This window comes from Symphalangus syndactylus, chromosome 9 (assembly GCF_028878055.3).
Source record: "Symphalangus syndactylus isolate Jambi chromosome 9, NHGRI_mSymSyn1-v2.1_pri, whole genome shotgun sequence".
Lineage (NCBI taxonomy): Eukaryota > Metazoa > Chordata > Mammalia > Primates > Hylobatidae > Symphalangus > Symphalangus syndactylus.
In genome coordinates this window covers 55608369-55626342 of record NC_072431.2, presented here as the reverse complement: position 1 = coordinate 55626342, position 17974 = coordinate 55608369, and the positions used below count along the sequence as shown (strand labels likewise).

At 55.4% G+C, this 17974-nt stretch overlaps 1 protein-coding gene across 7 annotated transcripts in view; it reads right to left on the bottom strand.

Annotated features, from left to right (window-relative positions):
• Positions 1–17974, bottom strand: part of GRID2IP (Grid2 interacting protein) — a 61042-nt gene that overhangs the window by 27699 nt on the left and 15369 nt on the right. For 3 of the 7 annotated variants that reach the window (XM_055292304.2, XM_055292305.2, XM_055292307.2), the window contains exons 1-6: positions 12712–12835; positions 8142–8390; positions 7844–7929; positions 3477–3546; positions 3013–3107; positions 2158–2341 (exon numbers count right to left, since the gene is read on the bottom strand). In XM_055292304.2, the coding sequence (XP_055148279.1) occupies positions 2158–2341; positions 3013–3107; positions 3477–3546; positions 7844–7929; positions 8142–8390; positions 12712–12746 (719 nt within the window). In that variant the 5' untranslated portion in view covers positions 12747–12835. Of the gene's footprint in view, positions 1–2157; positions 2342–3012; positions 3108–3476; positions 3547–7843; positions 7930–8141; positions 8391–12711; positions 12858–17974 lie in introns of those variants that run through there. The other 4 variants (XM_055292303.2, XM_055292308.2, XM_055292309.2 and 1 more) reach the window with 2 other exon arrangements.

Sequence of the window (17974 nt, the reverse complement as noted above, 5' to 3'; positions counted from 1 at the left end):
GGTTGCAGTGAGCCGAGATCACGCCACTGTACTCCAGCCTGATGACAGAGACTCTATCTCAAACAAAAAATAAAAAATAAGAAAAAGAAACTAGCAAAAAATAAAAAGTTGGACATCACTGTGATCTAAAGGAATTTGGCTTTAGTTATAATCAATGTATGAAATATACATTGGACAGAGCTAAACACATAGTAATTGGTGAATAAGTTAGATAAAAAACATGATATAAAGCACAATTTTTTTTTTTTTTTGAGACGAAGTCTCATTCTGTCACCCAGGCTGGAGAGCAGTGGCGTGATCTTGGCTCACTATAACCTCTGCCTCTTGGGTTCAGGTGATTCTCCTGCCTCAGCCTCCTGAGTAGCTGGGACTACAGGTGCCCACCACCACGCCTGGCTAATTTCTTGTATTTCAGTAGAGACGGAGTTTCACCCTGTTGCCCAGGCTGGTCTCAAACTCTTGAGCTCAGGCAATCTTCCCAACTCGGCCTCTCAAAGTGGTAGGATAACAGATGTGACCCACTGCACCTGGCCTGTTTTTTCTTTTTTCTTTTTTGAGACAGGGCCTTATTCTGTCACCCAAGCTGGAGTGCAGTGGCACAATCACTGCTCACTGCAGCCTTGAACCCCTGGGCTCAAGCAATCCTCCTGCCTCAGCCACCCAAGTAACTGGAACTACAGGTGCGCACCACCACGCCCAGCTAATTTTTTCTTTTTGTAGAGATGGCTCCTTGCTCTGTTGCCCAGGCTGGTTTTGAACTCCTGGGCTCAAGTGATCCTCCTGCCTCAGCCTCCCAAAGTGCTGGGATTATAGGTGTCTGGCCTGGGTTTCTTTTTGATGTGATGAAGTTTTAAAATGGACCGTGGTGATGTTTGCACATATTTGTGAATATACTAAAAACCACTGAATTGTATAATTAAATGGCAAATTGTATAGTATGTGAATTACATCTTTAGAGCCAACAACAGTGGCTCATGCCTGTAACCCCAGCACTTTGGGAGGATCACTTGAGCCCAAGAGTTCGAGACCAGCCTCGGTAACATAGTGAGACCTCCCCATCTTTTTTAAAAAACAAAACAAAACTAGGCCAGGTGCAGTGGCTCACGCCTGTAATCCCAGCACTTTGGGAGGCTGAAGCAGGCAGATCACCTGAGGTCGGGAGTTTGAGACCAGCCTGACCAACATGGAGAAACCCTATCTCTACTAAAAATACAAAATTAGCTGGGCGTGGTGGTGCATGCCTGTAATCCCAGCTACTTGGGAGGCTGGGGCAGGAGAATTGCTTGAGTCCGGGAGGTAGGGATTGTGGTGAGCCAAGATTGCACCATTGCACTCCAGCCTGGGCAACGAGAGTGAAACACCATCTCAAAAAAACAAAAACACCATCTTCAAACAAAACAAAAAGGTATGGACAAGTGACAGGCTTTGCAGAGACCATAATAATGACCCCATGGACCGAGGAGTGTGATAAATGCAGCTGGCTGCAGCTGAGGTCCAAAAAGAAAGACACCAACCCTACCCTGAAGGGCCTGGCCCATGACAAGTGCCCACAGGTGGGGCTCTGGTGAAGGTCCCATCAAGAATGCTGCAGGTGGGCCAAGGCGTGGTGGCTCACACCTGTAATCCCAGCACTTTGGGAGGCTGAGGCGGGCAGATCACGAGGTCAGGAGTTTCAAACCAGTCTGACCAACATGGTGAAACCCCGTCTCTAGTAAAAATACAAAAAAATTAGCCAGGTGTGCTGGCACACACCTGTAATCCCAGCTACTCAGGAGGCTGAGGCAGGAGGATCGCTTGAACCCAGGAGGCGGAGGTTGCAGTGAGCCAAGACTTCATCATTGCACTCCAGCTGGGTGACAGAGCGAGACTCCACCTCAAAAAAAAGAATGTTGCAGGTGGTTCCTGAATGCCTCACTTCACAGAGAAGGCTGAGACTCGCCCAAGGTCACGTGACTAGGAGGTGTCAGAGTCAGAGATTGTTCCAGGGCAGCTCAATTGCCCGCCACCCTGGGGCCACTGATACCAGCAGCCACCTTCCTGAGCATCCCCCAGGAGAACGGGACTGAGGAGGCTCAGGCAGGGAGACTAGGATGTGAGTCTAGGCAGGACTTAGGGCCCACCCAGGGCAGGGCCCCACCACGGCTCTGGCCCGGCCACCTGTGCTGGAAGAAGCTCTCCAGGGCCCGGCAGACCCCATAGCGCTCAGGAGGCGTGAGTAGGTGCTCCAGCTGCTGGCTGAAGGTCCTCCCTTGGACCCGAATGCTGGACGGCAGGATCTCCGCCACCCACTGCAGGGAGGTGAGCGCCGACGACGGGTTGGGCGAGTCCAGAGAATCAGAGTCTGCTGGGACCACAGGCGGGAGAGGCATGAGTGACTCAGAGTCCCCAGGCCAGGTGTAGTCTCCCTGGCTTTTGAGGTCAGCAGACCTCCTGAGCTGGGGTGTGGCTGTCCAGTGCCATGCATGGGAAGGCATGCCTGTGGCCCGACACTGGGGCCAAGGATAGAGGGACTCAGCCCTGGGAAGGGTCCCTAAAGCTATACACTAGGGTTTTTTGTTTATTTGTTTGTTTTGAGACAGAGTCTCGCTCTGTTGCCCAGGCAGGAGTGCAGTGGCGCGATCTCAGCTCACTGCAACCTCCGCTTCCTGGGTTCAAATGATTCTCTTGCCTCAGCCTCCGAAGTAGCTGGGACTACAGGCGCGTGCCGTCACGCTCAGCTAATTTTTGTATTTTTAGTAGAGACAGAGTTGCGCCATGTTGCCCAGGCTAGTCTCAAACTCCTGGCCTCAAGCGATCCTCCCACCTTGGCCTCCCAAAATGCTGGGATTCCAGGCATGAGCCACCATGCCCAGCCTCACTGGGGTTCTATAGCACCACTTAGGGGGCAGCCCTGGGGAGGCAAGCTGAAGGTTTAGAGGAAGAGCTGAGTCCTCCACACTGTGATTCTCACACATAGCAGCCCGGGCAGGGTCTCTGTGGGCCAAGGAAGCCAAGTGTCCATGGGGGTCTCACCACTGGCAAATGGGACGAGCCCTTCCTCCACCACCAGCGTGGGCATGGCACCACTGCCCTGCAGCATGGACACCACCTTGTCGTGGGAGCAGTTCCTGCCAAGCAGAGATGACCCAGGAGGGCCTGACTGGGGTGAGCCCTGTCCATGGCCACCAGCCAGACCTCCCTGTCCTGCCCACAGAGGCCACACAGCAAGACCACCTCTGTGTGACTCTGTCCCCAGCACCCAGCATAGAGCTGGAGTATTTTCTGGTTGGAAGGATGAACTGAGGTCCTGGCTAGAGTTGGCGACTGGCGAGGAGGAGGGTTAGATTCAAGAGTTCCCATTGGAAGACGGACAGACCCTGGGGACCAACTGGTGAGAGGAGATTGTGTTCATGGCCTGGGTGCCCCAAGAGGCAGGAGTCTTGCAGGGGGTGGGGGCAGCTCATCACCAACCTCTGGTGTCCCCAATAGCTTCTGACCTCATGTCCAGTCCATTGAGGAAGAGGATCCGGTCACCTGACTTGAGGGCAGCATTGTCGGCTGGGCTCCCTGGAAGCAAGAAGAGAGGGTGTGCCGCTCAGCTGGGCAGGGTGCCACTTTGAGAGCAGGATGCTATCCTGTTTTACAGGCGAGAAATGGAGACTCAGAGACTCATAGCTGGCCGGGCATGGTGGCTCACACCTGTAATCCCAGCACTTTGGGAGGCCAAGGCAGGAGGATTGCTTGAGCCCAGGAGTTCGAGACCAGCTTGGGCAACATAGCGAGACCCCTGTCTCTACCAAAAAAAAAAAAAAAAAGTACAGAGCCCCATACGTATGGGTGGCAGAGGAGAGTCAAATCAGGTCAGCAGAACCCTGTAATAGACTCTGCACGTCTCGGATCTCAGCTGCTCTAAGGATCTAAGGACCACGGGAATGATCCCCTAGCGGGGGCACAGCATGGACCCCCAGTGCTGGAGAAGAGCGAGGTCTGGAGGGCAGGACTTAGGCAGCATCAGTACTTCTTGAGTCCCTGCTCCATACACTGTTCTTAGCCCCACACAGAAAGGTCCTGTCAGGGTCTGGGATTCCTTGTTGCTTCAGAAGAATTATTTTCTGTATATATATATATTTTAATTTTAGAGACAGGGTCTTGCTGCAGTGCAGAGGTGTGATCACAGATCACTGCAGCCTCAACCTCCTAGGCTCAAGCAGTCTTCCCACCTCAGCCTCTGAGTAGCTGGGACCATAGGCACGCACCAAGACTCCAGGATAATTTTTTTTTTTTTTTTTTTTTGAGATGGAGTCTCGCTCTATCACCCAGGCTGGAGTGCAGTGGCATGATCTCAGCTCACTGCAACCTCTGCCTCCCGGGTTCAAGCTATTCTCCCACCTCAGCCTCCTGAATAGGTGTGACTACAGCCACCACGCCTGGCTAATGTGTGTGTGTGTATGTGTGTTTAGTAGAGACGAGGTTTCGCCATATTGCCCAGTCTGGCCTCCAACTCCTAAGCTTAAGTGATCTGCCCGCATTGGCCTCCCGAAGTGCTGGGATTACAGGCACGAGCTACCGTGCCCGATCACCTAATTTTTGTATTTTTTGTAGAGACGAGTTTCACCATGTTGCCCAGGCTGGTCTCAAACTCCTGGCCTCAAGTGATCCTCCTGCCTCAGTCTCCCAAAGCGCTGGGATTACAAGTGTGAGCCACCACGTCGGCCTCTTTCTGCCTCTTTTATGAGTCATCATTCTAAATGTAATTTGGAAAGTAGGGAAAATGATCAATGGCTAAATAAAATATACTCTCAGATTGCGAGAAGTTCTCTCTGGGGGAGGTGGAAACTGTCCAGAGAAGAAGGGGAACAATTAGGGAAGACTTCCCGGGAGAGGCGAGATGGGGGAAGTCCTTTCCCTGGAACGAAAAGGAGAGTGATGGTGGTGGTGAATCCAATCTGGCCTGCCTGGAATGATGGGACAGCTGGAGAGGTTGTCGCAGAGGACCAAAAAGCACTAGGCCAGGAGTCAGGAGACCCCAGTTTCTGGTCCTTAATGTACCAGAGCCTCTCCAGGCCTCAGTTTCCCCATCTGTAAAAGTGTCCATCTAAGCATCCATTTGGCTTCCTATGACAGGAAAGGCATGGGATCACTAGCTTGAAGGTTGGGTTGGGAAGAACAGCAGACCTAGATATTTTTTTTCTTTTTTTGAGACAGGGTCTTGCTCTGTCACCCAGGCTGGAGTGCAGTGGCACGATCATAGCTCACTACAGCCTCGAACTTCTGGGCTCAAGTGATCCTCCCACTCCAGCCTCCAGAGTAGCTGGGACTACAGGCATGTGCCTCACTATTGCCCAGACTGGTCTCAAACTCCTGGGCTCAAGGGATCTTCCTGCCTCGGCCTCCCAAAGTGCTGGGATTATAAGTGTGAGCCACTGCACCCAGCCACACCTGGATTCTAACAAGGCCCTAGGCCAGGAATCTCTGGCTACACATGTGGGAGAGACTGGGAGATGGAGATGATGGTGGTGGCATGGTTGGAACAGCCACATCCACAGAGGAGAGATTAATCACTTCTAGAGGAAGCTCTCTAGAGAGCAGCTTTGGGCCTTTTGCTTACAATATGGTGTCAACAATTTAGTGATGCCCAAATCGGGGAAGAACCTGAACATGACACTTATCAGGATTAAGTCTCAGAACAGCCTGAAGCCTGTAAGGATGATGCACTGACACTGAAGTGCTCTTCCAGGGCTGGGACTACTGGCCTCAATTTCCCCATCTGTAAAAGCGTCCATCTAAGCATCCATTTGGCTTCCTATGACAGGAAAGGCATGGGATCAGTCCCGGGCTGGGACTACAGGATCAGACAATGCCCAGCTCACACATCCATACACTGGAGATGTGATGACACGCAGAGTGTGGAAAGAACGCATTGGCATGGCTACCAATGGGGATGTGTAACCAGGAACATTACACTTAGGTGCTGGGAGGGGACGGATGCAGGACAGAGCAGGTGACCCAGTTCTGAGCAGATGGTTACAGGGAGGGAGAATTCAATTCAGCTCTAGGAGACACTTCTGCCCTACAAACACCTTCCACAATGAATATGAGCGCACACACACCCCTGCCCCAATGGAGGGGCAGGAAGAAAGGGATTCTTGCACTGGGGAGCTTCTGCCTTCTTCAAGATGCCATGGCTGGGCATGGTGGCTCACGCCTGTAATCCCAACATTTAGGAGGCTGAGGCAGGAGGATCCATTGAGCCCAGGAGTTCGAGGTTGCAGTGGGCCATGATCATGCCACTGCACTCCAGCCTGGGGAGGGAGATCTCATCTCTCTTTTTTTTTTTTTTCTTGAGACGGAGTCTCACTCTGTCGCCCAGGCTGGAGTGCAGTGGCACAATCTCAGCTCATTGCAAGCTCCGCCTCCCGGGCTCATGCCATTCTCCTGCCTCAGCCTCCTGAGTAGCTGGGACTACAGGCACCTGCCACCACACCTGGCTAATTTTTTTCTGTATTTTTAGTAGAGATGGGTTTCACCATGTTAGCCAGGATGGTCTCAATCTCCTGACCTCGTGATCCACCTGCCTTGGCCTCCTAAAATGCTGGGATTACAGGCGTGAGCCACCGCACCCGGCCGACCTCATCTCTTAAAATAAAATAAAATAGGCCAAGTGTGGTGGCTCTTGCCTGTAATTCCAGAACTTTAGGAGGCCAAGACAGGTGGATCACCTGAGGCCAGGAGTTCAAGACCAGCCTGGCCAACATGACGAAGCCCCATCTCTACTAAAAACACAAAAAAATTAGCCGGGTGTGGCGGCAGGCTCCTGTAATCCCAGCTACTCAGGAGGCTGAGGCAGGAGAATCGCTTGCACCTGGGAGGCAGAGGCTGCAGTGGGCTGAGATCATGCCATTGCACTCCAGCCTGGTCAACAACAGCAAAACTCTGTCTCAAAAAATTAAATTTAATTTAATTTAAAAAATAGGCCAGGTGTGATGGCTCACGCCTGTACTCCCAGCGCTTTGGGAGGCCAAGGCAGGAGGATTACTTGAGCTCAGGAGTTCAAGATCAACCTGGGCAATATGGCAAAACCCCAACTCTACCAGAAATACAAAAAATTAGCTAGGCATGGTGGCGTGTGCCTGTGGTCCCAGCTACTCTGGAGGCTGAGGTGGGAGGATCACTTGAGCCTGGGAGATGGAGGTTGCAATGAGCCAAGATTGCACCACTGCACTCCAGCCTGGGTGACAGAGCGAGACCCTATCTCATTAAAATAAAATAAAATAAAAATAAAATAAAATAAAAATAAAAAGATGCCATGATTTCAGGAACAAGAAGGGGCAGGCAGGGTGGGAGGAGAGCGAAGTCCATATTCAGCAGGGGTTAGACAGCAGGCAGAGGCCCTGAGGCCCTTTTGGCTGTCTGAGTCTGGCCTGCCAGGCAAGAGCCCAGTTCAGAGTGGGCACTCCATGAAGCTCGTGTTGCTGGGGGCACAGCCTGGGTAGGCACCAGCTCAGTCCTGGCTGCCCCAGAGTCCTAGACAGTGCCCCCAGGCCTCCCTGTGGACACAGGAAAGGTCTGGATGCAGAATCTGGTTCCCTTGGCTTGGGGTGATGCTGAATTTAGAGGGTCAGGGGTGGGGTGCCCCCACTCAGGCAGAAGGCTCTGGCCTCAAGCATCTTAGGTAGGAGTGGGATTCAGATCTGCTGGCTCTGGGACACTCTGGGGACACCGTCCACACAAGGATGGTACCTGGCGGGGAGGGGTTGCTGAGCAGGAGCCTACATGGGGTACAATGACCCGGCAGAGCCACCACGGGGCCCTTCACCCCATCCCGGGCCTTAGGGACTCTTAGGGCAACCGGCCCACCCCTCACCAGGCAGGACAGACTCGATCCAGACAGGCCCGTGGCCGCGAAGTGTGAAGCCGAAGCTCTTGTTGCCTTTGTAGACTCGGACAGTCCTGGGGGGAAAAAGAAGGGGCGAGCAGCATGATGGAGAGTGGGCCCTGGGGCGCAGAGGTTGGCGATGTCCCGTGTCCCTCTCCCCTTAACCTCTCCGGCCCCCTATGCACTCCAGATGCCCAGCCCCGCCCCTGCGCCCTCTCCCCGGGTCTCTGTCCTGAGCCCACCCGCAGGGAGGCGCCCGCTGCCAGTGCCTGTGAGCCCCGCATACCTGCGCGCGCCCCCGGGGCCAGCGAGGCCGCCCACCAGCAAGGAGGCCCTGCGCGGGGGCGGCTCATCGGGGCGGCGCGGCGGGGCGCTGGCGCGCGTGGACACCAGGAGGCGCTCGGGCCGCTCCTCGCTGCGGCTCCGGCGCAGTCGCTGCGCGCCCTGGGCCCGGCGGGCGCGGCACAGCTTGCCCAGGAGGCCCTGTGACACCACCTCGTCGAAGCGCGCCCGGTGCTTCTTGGGGATGAAGATCCTGGCGGCGAGGACGGCGGAGTCGGGGCGCGTTCCCGGACCCCGGATCTCTGCAAACCGCGGCCCGAAGGCGCGTCCTCGCGGGCGCCGCCCTAGGCTCTCCCACCTCTTCCTAGGAGTGGCGGAGGGCTGGGGGGATCGGGTTGAGCAGCCGGTAGCACCCCAGTCTCCCGCTCAGTGCTCAGATTTGCGCCTCCAGCTAGGACGTGGCGTCCTGCTCGCTCCACCTCGGGAATGGCCCGTTCGTACCGTCCTCCATGACTCTGGCCACTGCAGGGCCCGAGTCCCCCAAAGCCAGTCCACGGACCCGTTCATCCTCCTGCCTCTGTCCTCCTTCTCTGGCCTCTCCCCCCACTCCCTCTGCACCCGCCAGGCCAAGCCCCGAGCCAGGGATCCCCACCACCCACTGTCTCCCACCTGGTCTCTAGATGGCTCTGCTGGAGGAAACTGGAACCCACGAGCCCCTCAGCACGCCTCCAGTCTTCCTGCTTGCTTCTCTGGCCAGCCCCATCTGCAGCTGCCCACTCACATATCTGCCAGGAACCCCGTTTCTGCCACCTTCAGTCCTTTCTCTAAGCTCTTGCCCAGGCTCTTGCCCCAGCCTGGTCCACTCCTTTGCTTCCTTAGCTAAATGAGGCCCCGTACCCAACACTGGCCTCCTTTCAACTCAATCCTACATGTATTCAGGGAGCCCCTGCTATCTGTGCCAGCCAGGAACTGGCGTTCAAAGCTGAAGGGACTGTGGCTCCTGCTCTCAAAGTAGTTACCTTGGAAGTGAGAGGCAGGGGGAAGGCCCGTGGGTCTCCACTGCAGGGCTAGAAACTCCCTCTCTTTCTCTGTCTCTCTCTGTTCTTTTCTCTCAAGAGAGAGGGTCTTGCTCTGTCTCCCAGGCTATAGTACAGTGGCACCATCATAGCACGATCATAGCTCACTGTAACCTGGAACTCCTGGTCTCAAGGGATCCTCCTGCCTCAGCCTCCCTTGTAGCTAGGACTACAGGCACATGCCACCAGGCTAAATTTTTTTTTTTTTTTTTTTTTTTTCAGACAGAGTCTTGCTCTGTCGCCCAGGCTGGAGTGCAATGGTGAGATCTCGGCTCACTGGAATCTCCACCTCCCCAGTTCAAGCAATTCTTCCGCCTCAGCCTTCCGAGTAGCTGGGATTACAGGTGCATGCCACCATGCCGGCTAATTTTTGTATTTTTAGTAGAGATGGGGTTTCACCATGTTGGCCAGGCTGGTCTTGAACTCCTGACCTCAGGTGATCTGCCCGCCTCGGCCTCCCAAAGTCCTGGGATTAGACGTGAGCCACTGTGCCTGGTATTTTTTTCTTTTTAATTTTTTTGTAGAGATGAGGCTCTATGTTGCCCAAACTGGTCTGAAACTCCTGGGCTCAAGTGATACTCCCACCTCCGCTTCTCAAAGTGCTGGGATTACAGGCGTGAGCTACAACACCCAGCCTTGGAAGCTTTCTGGGGGTTAGGTCTATAGTTGAATCCTGAGCCACAGTGACTGGCCAGGGCTCAGCACATAGGAGAGACTCAGTCAACAGAGATCCACCAGCAGCCTAACCCCATTTCTGAGTAATGGCAGCAGTTAACATCCTGATGGACTCTCCGGTCTGTGGCAGAGGATTCTGAGGCACAGAGAGGACCTGTAGCTCTCCACGGTTACACAGCTGGCCTGTGGCACAGCTGGCATCAGAGCCCAGACTTTAGCTCTCAGCACTGTGGCAGGACCTCTAACAAGAGTCCCTAAAGGTCTGGTTGCCTGTGAGGTCTCCCTGGCTGCATCCCAAGGCCCCCTTCCCTGTTCCTTGTACCAGGTGCCAGGGCCAAGGGCAAGATGAGGGGGAGAAGGGAGAAGGGATCAGTGGCCTTGCAGCTGAAATACAAACCCCTCTGAGGTGTCCCAACGGCCCTCACAGTTCCCTCCACCTCTGTGGATAGGAGTAATTAGGCCAGCCAGGCAAAAGAAGTTGCCTGGTGGGAGGAAGTGGGTGTGGATTCTCAGCGAGGAGGCTCTGTCCCCGCAGTGAGCTCTGCTCCAGGTCTGGATGGTCCGGGGGGTAACCAGGAGCCAGGATGAATGTCCTGCTCACCTCTGCCCGGTGCCCATTCCCATCCACCTGCAATGCTGCCTGCAAATCCGGAAACTCAGCCTCATCCCCCAAATGGTCATTTAAGGTCTCTGGAGCCTGATCGCTCCATCTGCCAGGCCTGCACATTCCCTAGCGCCTGCCAGACCTTAAGTCTCATATCCAGGCAAAGGAGAGAAGACACACACACCTGAGACTGTCCACCTCACTTCCGGCTCCTGCCACAGACTCTGAAGACATCACCCCATGCACCCAACCCCTGAGTCCAACCTGGGCAGGGGTCAAGAGGACATCACAGCTCTACCTTCCAGCAGCAACTAGAAAAGGCCCTGTCGTCCAGGCGCGGTGGCTCAAGGCTGTAATCCTAGCACTTTGGGAGGCCAAGGCAGGCAGATTACCTGAGGTCAGGAGTTCGAGACCAGCCTGGCCAACGTGGTGAAACCTCATCTCTACTAAAAATACAAAACTTAGCCAGGCGTGGTAATGCACTCCTGTAATCCCAGCTACTCAGGAAGCTGAGGCACGAGAGTTGCTTGAACCGGGGAGACAAGAGGTTGCAGTGAGCCAAGATTGTACCACTGCACTCCAGCTGGGCAACAGAGTGAGCCTCCATCTCAAAAAAAAGGCCCTGTCCCCCAGGTGGGAACCAGGCTTTCACCAACTGCACAGATGGAAGAAGGTTGGGTAGCCCTTTCCTTACTTGGTGTTTTTGGAGCTGAGACAGAGGTCAAGGCTGCCTGGTGAGCCAGACATCCAACCTGGCTCCTGCTGGCCCTCCATGCAGCTCAGCCTGGCCCAGAGTCCCCAGCCCTGGGTCTGCCCTAAATCGACTGACCCAGCAGAGCCAGGAGCAGTGGGGCCACAGCGACTATTACCACCAGTCACTATCCCCCTGACTGGCAGTCCAGCAATCACTGTCCCTGGACTCCGAAGTCCCTGCTATGCCAACAGGCCTCTCTCAGACCACAGGACTCTTCCTGGGGGCCACACAATGACCTTGCACCCCAGGTCAGTTCTGTTCTCTCTGTCAGAGTCAGATCTACATCCAACTCCAAGTTCCTACCCTGCCCCCTCCTAGGGTCCTCTCTCTCCATTCCCCGTCCCCACCCACCTTTCTCTCTTTCTTTCTTTCTTTTTTTTTTTTAAGACGGAGTCTCGCTCTGTCACCCAGGTTGGAGTGCAGTGGCGCGATCTCCGCTCACTGCAAGCTCCGCCGCCTGGATTCACGCCATTCTCCTGCCTCAGCCTCCCCAGTAGCTGGGACTACAGGCGCATGCCTTCACACCCGGCTAATTTTTTGTATTTTTAGTAGAGACGGGGTTTCACCGTTTTAGCCAGGATGGTCTCGATCTCCTGACCTCATGATCCACCCGCCTCGGCCTCCCAAAGTGCTGGGATTAGAGGAGTGAGCCACCGCGCCCGGCCTTTTTTGTTGTTGTTTGTTTGTTTGAGAGAGACTCTCTGTCGCCCAGGATGGAGTGCAGTGCTACAATCTTGGCTCACTGCAACCTCTGCCTCCCAGGTTCAAGCGATTCTCCTGCCTCAGCCTCTCGAGTATCTGGGGCTACAGGCATGCACCACCACACCTGGCTGTTTTTTTTTTTTTATTTTTAGTAGAGACGGGGTTTCACCATGTTGGTCAGGCTGGTTTCGAACTCCTGACCTCGGAAGATCCGCCCCCCTCGCCCTCCCAAAGTACTGGGATTACAGGCGTGAGCCACCGGGCCTGGCCCCCCCACCCAGCTTTCTTTATCTCACCTTTGATCATCAGCCAGCGAAATGGTGGCAAGGGGACAAGGGTTCCCTGGTTCAGTATAGGGAGCACGGCAGTGGAGAGGTCGTGCCCCCAAACTCAGGACGAGATGCCCCCGATTTTCACAAGAGCACCCAACCTCAGTCTCGGCCCTCTGTCCTGTCCCCTCGACCAGCCCAGTTGTAAGAAGGAAAGTGGGCTTTCAATCCCAGCCTTTTGTCCCAACACCGACTCTTTAGGGCCGCGCACGGTTCTGAACGCCCAACGCTTAGACCTCGCCGCCCCGATACCCACTGAGTTTATTTCCAACCTCCCTGGGCCTCGGGCTCCGCCCAGGCTCGGAAGGTGCCCACCCAGGGCAGGGAAGCCCCTCCACGCTCCAGCCCCACCCCCTTTCAGACCAGCCCGAGGCGGATCCGTGGCGCACAGGGCGCACGGTTCCCGGAGGCGCGGGACGCGATGGGGAAGCTACCGAAAGTGCCGAGAGAAGCCCTGGTCCTTCCCCATCTGGAACCGGGGACCGCGGCGCGGCAGGTGCCGAAGGGCAGGGGGTAGCCGAGCCCGGGAATGGAGCGAGCGCGCCGCGACTCCACGCACCTCTGCCCGGCGAGCGCGCGCGGCCCCTCCCGAGCGGTCCCGGCCCGCAGCCCCGTCCCGCCCCCTTTTGGTGGCCCCGCCCCTCCCGGTGGCCCCGCCTCTCCCCTGCTGGGACCCTTTTGGTCGCTCTGGGGTGCGGGGGAAACTGGCGGCGGTTTGAAGCCGCCGCGCTCACTCCCCTTGGCTCTCTCCATTATTCCCTCCCCAGGTTCCTCGCCTGCGTCCTCTCCAGCCACTGCGCCCCGGACCCCCACACAGTGGCGAGTCCCCGCAGTTCAGAGGAAGCCCCGACGGCCTTTGGTAGAGCATGCAATATTTTCCGGAGGGGATGGCCTTTGCGCTGGGCCTCCAGGGCTCAGGAGTCGGCCGGCTAGAAGAAGCTCTCTCTACCCTCCCCGGGGTCGGGGAGGGACCCACCTCAGCCTCCCGAGTAGCTGGGACTACAAGCATATACCATCATGCCTGGTTAATTATCGGCTGTGGCCAAGAAGGGGCTGGATAGGGAGGCTTTGAATGCCGTAGTCAGCAGCTGAGACCCCACTCTGGGAAGAGGAAGGAGCCGTGGGAGGGTTTCATGGTTCAAGGAGAGGTGGAAGGACTCCAAAGGTTTTGGCACACCAGGAGAGGGCTGATGCTGGGAGGTGACCCAGAGGGGGGTGTTGGGATGGGACAAGAAGCCGAATTCCAAAACACAGAGGAGGTGGAGTGTCTGAGGCCTGGGGAGTCACTGAGGACTCGCCCACTGTGACAACCCCCAGGTGAGTGGGCAGGGAGCGAGTAGAGGGCCACCCTGAGCTGCGCGTCTTGCCCTGCCAGGAGAGAAGAGGAGAGGAGAATTAAAAGGGAGGGGAGGGAGGCCACAGGAAAGGAGGTCTGGACTCTTCCCTGGGGGCTCTGGGCCTGCCATCCCCTGAACAGTAGCAGGAGGGGACCCCAGCGTGCCTGCTTGCGTGTCATGTCTCAAGGAGTCCCGACTGCCACTGAAGAGGCCCAGAATCAGGCCTGAGGAACAAATGAGAGTTGGGGTAACCAGTTCAAGGCACATCCTGGGGAGGGGCTCTTCAGGGGCACCCCCAACCAGAACATCAGCATGAGGCCCTCTCCAAAGACAGGCTGGAACAGCAGAGGCAAGACGCCCCGGGACTTTCCCTCTGTCTCACTCAGAGGGACGGCTCCCATGGGGCAGCCTGTGGGTACCTGCGGGCAGCACAGGGAGGACCCTGCTGGTCTGATCATCAGTCTCTGGTACTGTCCACGCACTGCTCCCCAATACATCGCAGCCCCCCATTCCTGGCCCTAGCAAGACCATCACCTTGCCGTGACCTCCCATGGCTGTACTTCTTCCTGGAAGCAGCCAGAAACTGGAGCCAGTGCCCACTCATGCCGTGCCCTCCCCAAGCCCTGTCCTCAGCCCTATGAGGGAGAGAAGCAGCTGACAAGCCTCCCAGCCAGCACAGCTCTCTGACGTCTATGGGGCCCCAGCCATCCCATTATGATTGGAGCCATTCCTGGGTGTATTGTGCCAGCTGCAGTGGCCCAGAATCCAGAACCATGCATGGCCAAAGGCTCTGAAAACCATCCACCGTGCTGTGGGCACAGGAGATGCAACCAGGGAGCAGATGTCCAGGGTCGAATCCAGGCACGCTACCTCAGAGCCAGGTCTCCATGGGCACAGTGGGGCCAGCTGCTCATGCCTGTGGCCAGGTGACCCAGGGCAGCATGAGGTGGTCACCCAGTCACTAGGTGACCACCAGGGGACAGGCAACAGTCGGACTTCCTGAAGTGTCTGCTCCAGCAAAAGGCACTGCCTAAGGTTCCTCCAGAGCTGTACTTCTCAACCAGTCGTGATTTTTGTCCACCCAGAGGATATTTGGCAGTCACTTGGCATTTTGTTTGTTACAAAATGACAACTGACAGGGGGTTGTGCTACTGGCATCTAGGGGGTAGAGGCCTGGGATGCCGCTAAACATCCTATAATGTGCAGGACAGCCCCCGACAACAGAGAAATATCAGCTCCCAAATGTCAGCAGTGCCCTACTTGAGACACCTGCTCTTGGGAACAAGAGCTTCCCTAAGAGAAGCCAATACTAATTGAGCACATATTTTATGCCTGGTGCTTCCATCTACACGTCTCATAGAATTCTCCCAATATCTCTCTTATTTATTTTTAGAGACAGAGTCTTGCTCTGTCACTCAGGCTGGAGTGCAATGGCATGATCATGAATCACTGCAGCCTCAAATTCCTGGGCTTAAGTGATCCTCCCACCTCAGCCTCCCAAGTAGCTAGGGCTACAGGCATGTACCACTATGCCTGGCTAATTTTTTAATTTTTTTTTGTAAACATGGGGTCTTGCTCTGTTGCCCAGGCTGGTCTTCAACTCCTGGCCTTAAGCAGTCCTTCTGCTTCAGCCTCCAGAATTGCTGGGATTACAGGCAGGCACCACTGCCCCCAGCTCATTTTTAAACTTTTTTTTTTTTTTTTAAGAGATGGGGTCTTCCTATGTTGTCTAGGCTGGCCTTAAGCTCCTGGGCTCCAGTGATCCTCCTACCTCAGCCTCCCAAAATGTTGGGATTACAGGTGTGAACCACCAAACCCAGCTAATTTTTTATTTGTATTTTTTGTAGAGATGGGGTTTCACTATGCTGCCCAGACTGGTCTTGAACTCTGGCCTTAAGCAACCCTCCCGCCTCAGCCTCCCAAAATGCTGGGCTTACAGGCATGAACCACTGCACCCAGTCCCAATAACTCTATTTTATGGTGTTCGTGACACTTGGCACTGAAGCAGAAGAGGGTGATGGGGTGCAGATGGTCCCTCACACATCACCCTTGGATTCTCAACTCACCTCTTTCCTGCTTTCAGTTGGCCGAGTTCATTTACATGGTTTCCTAACAAGAACTCTGCTGAGAACACCCAGAAACTACCAAGCCCATTTTACAGACAAACCATAGATGTCAGTGAACCTGCTTGAGGTTGCACTGCCAGTGAGTGGACCTGTATTCAAGCCGGGTCTGTCTGGATTCCAAATCCCAGCTTCTGCCATGACCTGCCCCCGACCTGACACCCCGTTCCCCCCACCCCACCACCCATATTTCCTGAAACACTAGCAGACCGCAAAGCTGACTCTGCTTTCCTGTTCCCTCCTGGCCACGTCACACTTTCCAAACTGCCTGGCCTGTCCTAATTAGAAAACCATTTTCTCACTTCATCAGACCGGGATCCCTTTGGGGACAGACCCAAATTAGCCTCCCAGTCGCAGGATTAACTGTTGTGGTGAAGGAAGAGGAGACCTCCTGCTTACATGGTGACCACGGACCCATCTCACCCTTTACAGCAGCAGCGCTGTCCAAGGGAACGTTCTGTGACGATGGACAAGATCTACATCCGCCTGGTCCTGTACGGTAGCCGCTAGCCATATGTCACTGTCACTGCTGTGTGCTTGGAATGTGGCTAGTGAGACTGAGAAGCTGAACTTTATATTTTATCAAATATTAATTACATTTAACTTTTCTTTTATTTTTTTTTTTGGAACAGAATCTGGCTCTGTCACCCAGGCTGTAGGCTGGAGTGCAGTGGCTTGATCTCAGCTCACTGCAACCTCCACCTCCCGGGTTCAAGCGATTCTCCTGCTTCAGCCTCCCAAGTAGCTGGGATTACTGGCACCTGCCATCATGCCGAGCTTATTTATTTATTTATTCATTTTGAGATAAAGTTTCACTCCTGTTGCCCAGGCTGGAGTGCAATGGCGCGATCTCGGCTCACTGCAATCTCCGCCTCCCAGGTTCAAGGGATTCTCCTGCCTCAGCCTCCCGAGTAGCTGGGATTACAGGCATGCGCCACCACCCCCAGCTAATTTTGTATTTTTAGTAGAGACGGGGTTTCTCCATGTTGGTCAGGCTGGTCTCGAACTCCTGACCTCAGGTGATCCACCTCTCTCGGCCTCCTAAAGTGCTGGAATTATAGGCATAAGCCACCATGCCCAGCCACATTTAACTTTAAATAACCATGTGTGGCTAGTGGCTACTGTGCTAGATGGCCCAGCTTCATAGTGTCACTGCTCCCTTCTCCTTCTCCCCAAGCCTTCTATTTTGGCCACTGGGATCACCCTTTAGTGAGGCCACACCTCTCTGATTTGGGTGGGTCCTGGCCTCCTTGCAGAGCTTTGACACATACACATGTGTATATTTTTTTGCCTACCACCTTTTGGCTGTTCAACCTCTCACTTAAACTTTACCTCATGGTGGAGCACAGTGGCTCACACCTGTAATCCCAGCACTTTGGGAGGCTGAGATGGGAGGATCTCTTGAGGCCAGGCCAGCATGGGCAACACAGTGAGATGCTGTCTCTATTTATAAATTCTTAAAAAAATTAAACCTTGTCTCTCCTCAATGTGGGGTCCTAGGACCCAAGTGGTGGCTCTCTGTGGTCCCCTCTACTCCCTGTTGGGTGGTTCACAGCTGGGGACTGCTGGATGCCATAGGCCAGGGTGGCACTGCCCTCACCCTGTGTGGCTAGCACCTGGCCCATCTGAACTCTCCTTGGGGACTGTCCTCCCACATCCACAGGACGCACCACCAGACTCCACCAGTCACTAAGCCACAGCACCGCCACCTCCTGCTGCCTCCTCCAAGAAGCCTGCCCTGGTTGCTCTGTGCGGAGTTAGCCATCAACCGGCACCCAATCCTGGAAATCACCCTGTGTCTGTGGCTTCTCCATGCCCCCTCTGGCCTCTCTCCAGATAGGGCTGCCCAGAGATCACTGCCACCCTAGAGGCCAGCACACTGTGGGGCCATGGGTGACAGGCCAACCTTGGGGAGGGGGTTGTTGGGAAGTAGGGGGTTTGAAGAGGTGGGGGGTGGCTGAAGCCCTACTGCCAGGGTAACGTTCTCCTTGCAGAGCCCAGCTGGGCGCCGCCCCTTCCTCCAGCAGCCTCCCCGGTTTTCCTGACTCACTTGACACGCGCTTACAGCAGAGGCTGCCGTTTCAGGCTGCGGGGACTGGGCATCCCCAGGTGTCCAGGGCTCCCGCTGCCCAGGCTCTAAATCGAGCGCACCCAAGGGGGTTCCCCCTCCCGCGCCCTGCCCGACCCGCTGCCGCGGCTGCTGGCGGCTTGGGGACCAGCAGCGGCTGGGAAAGGCG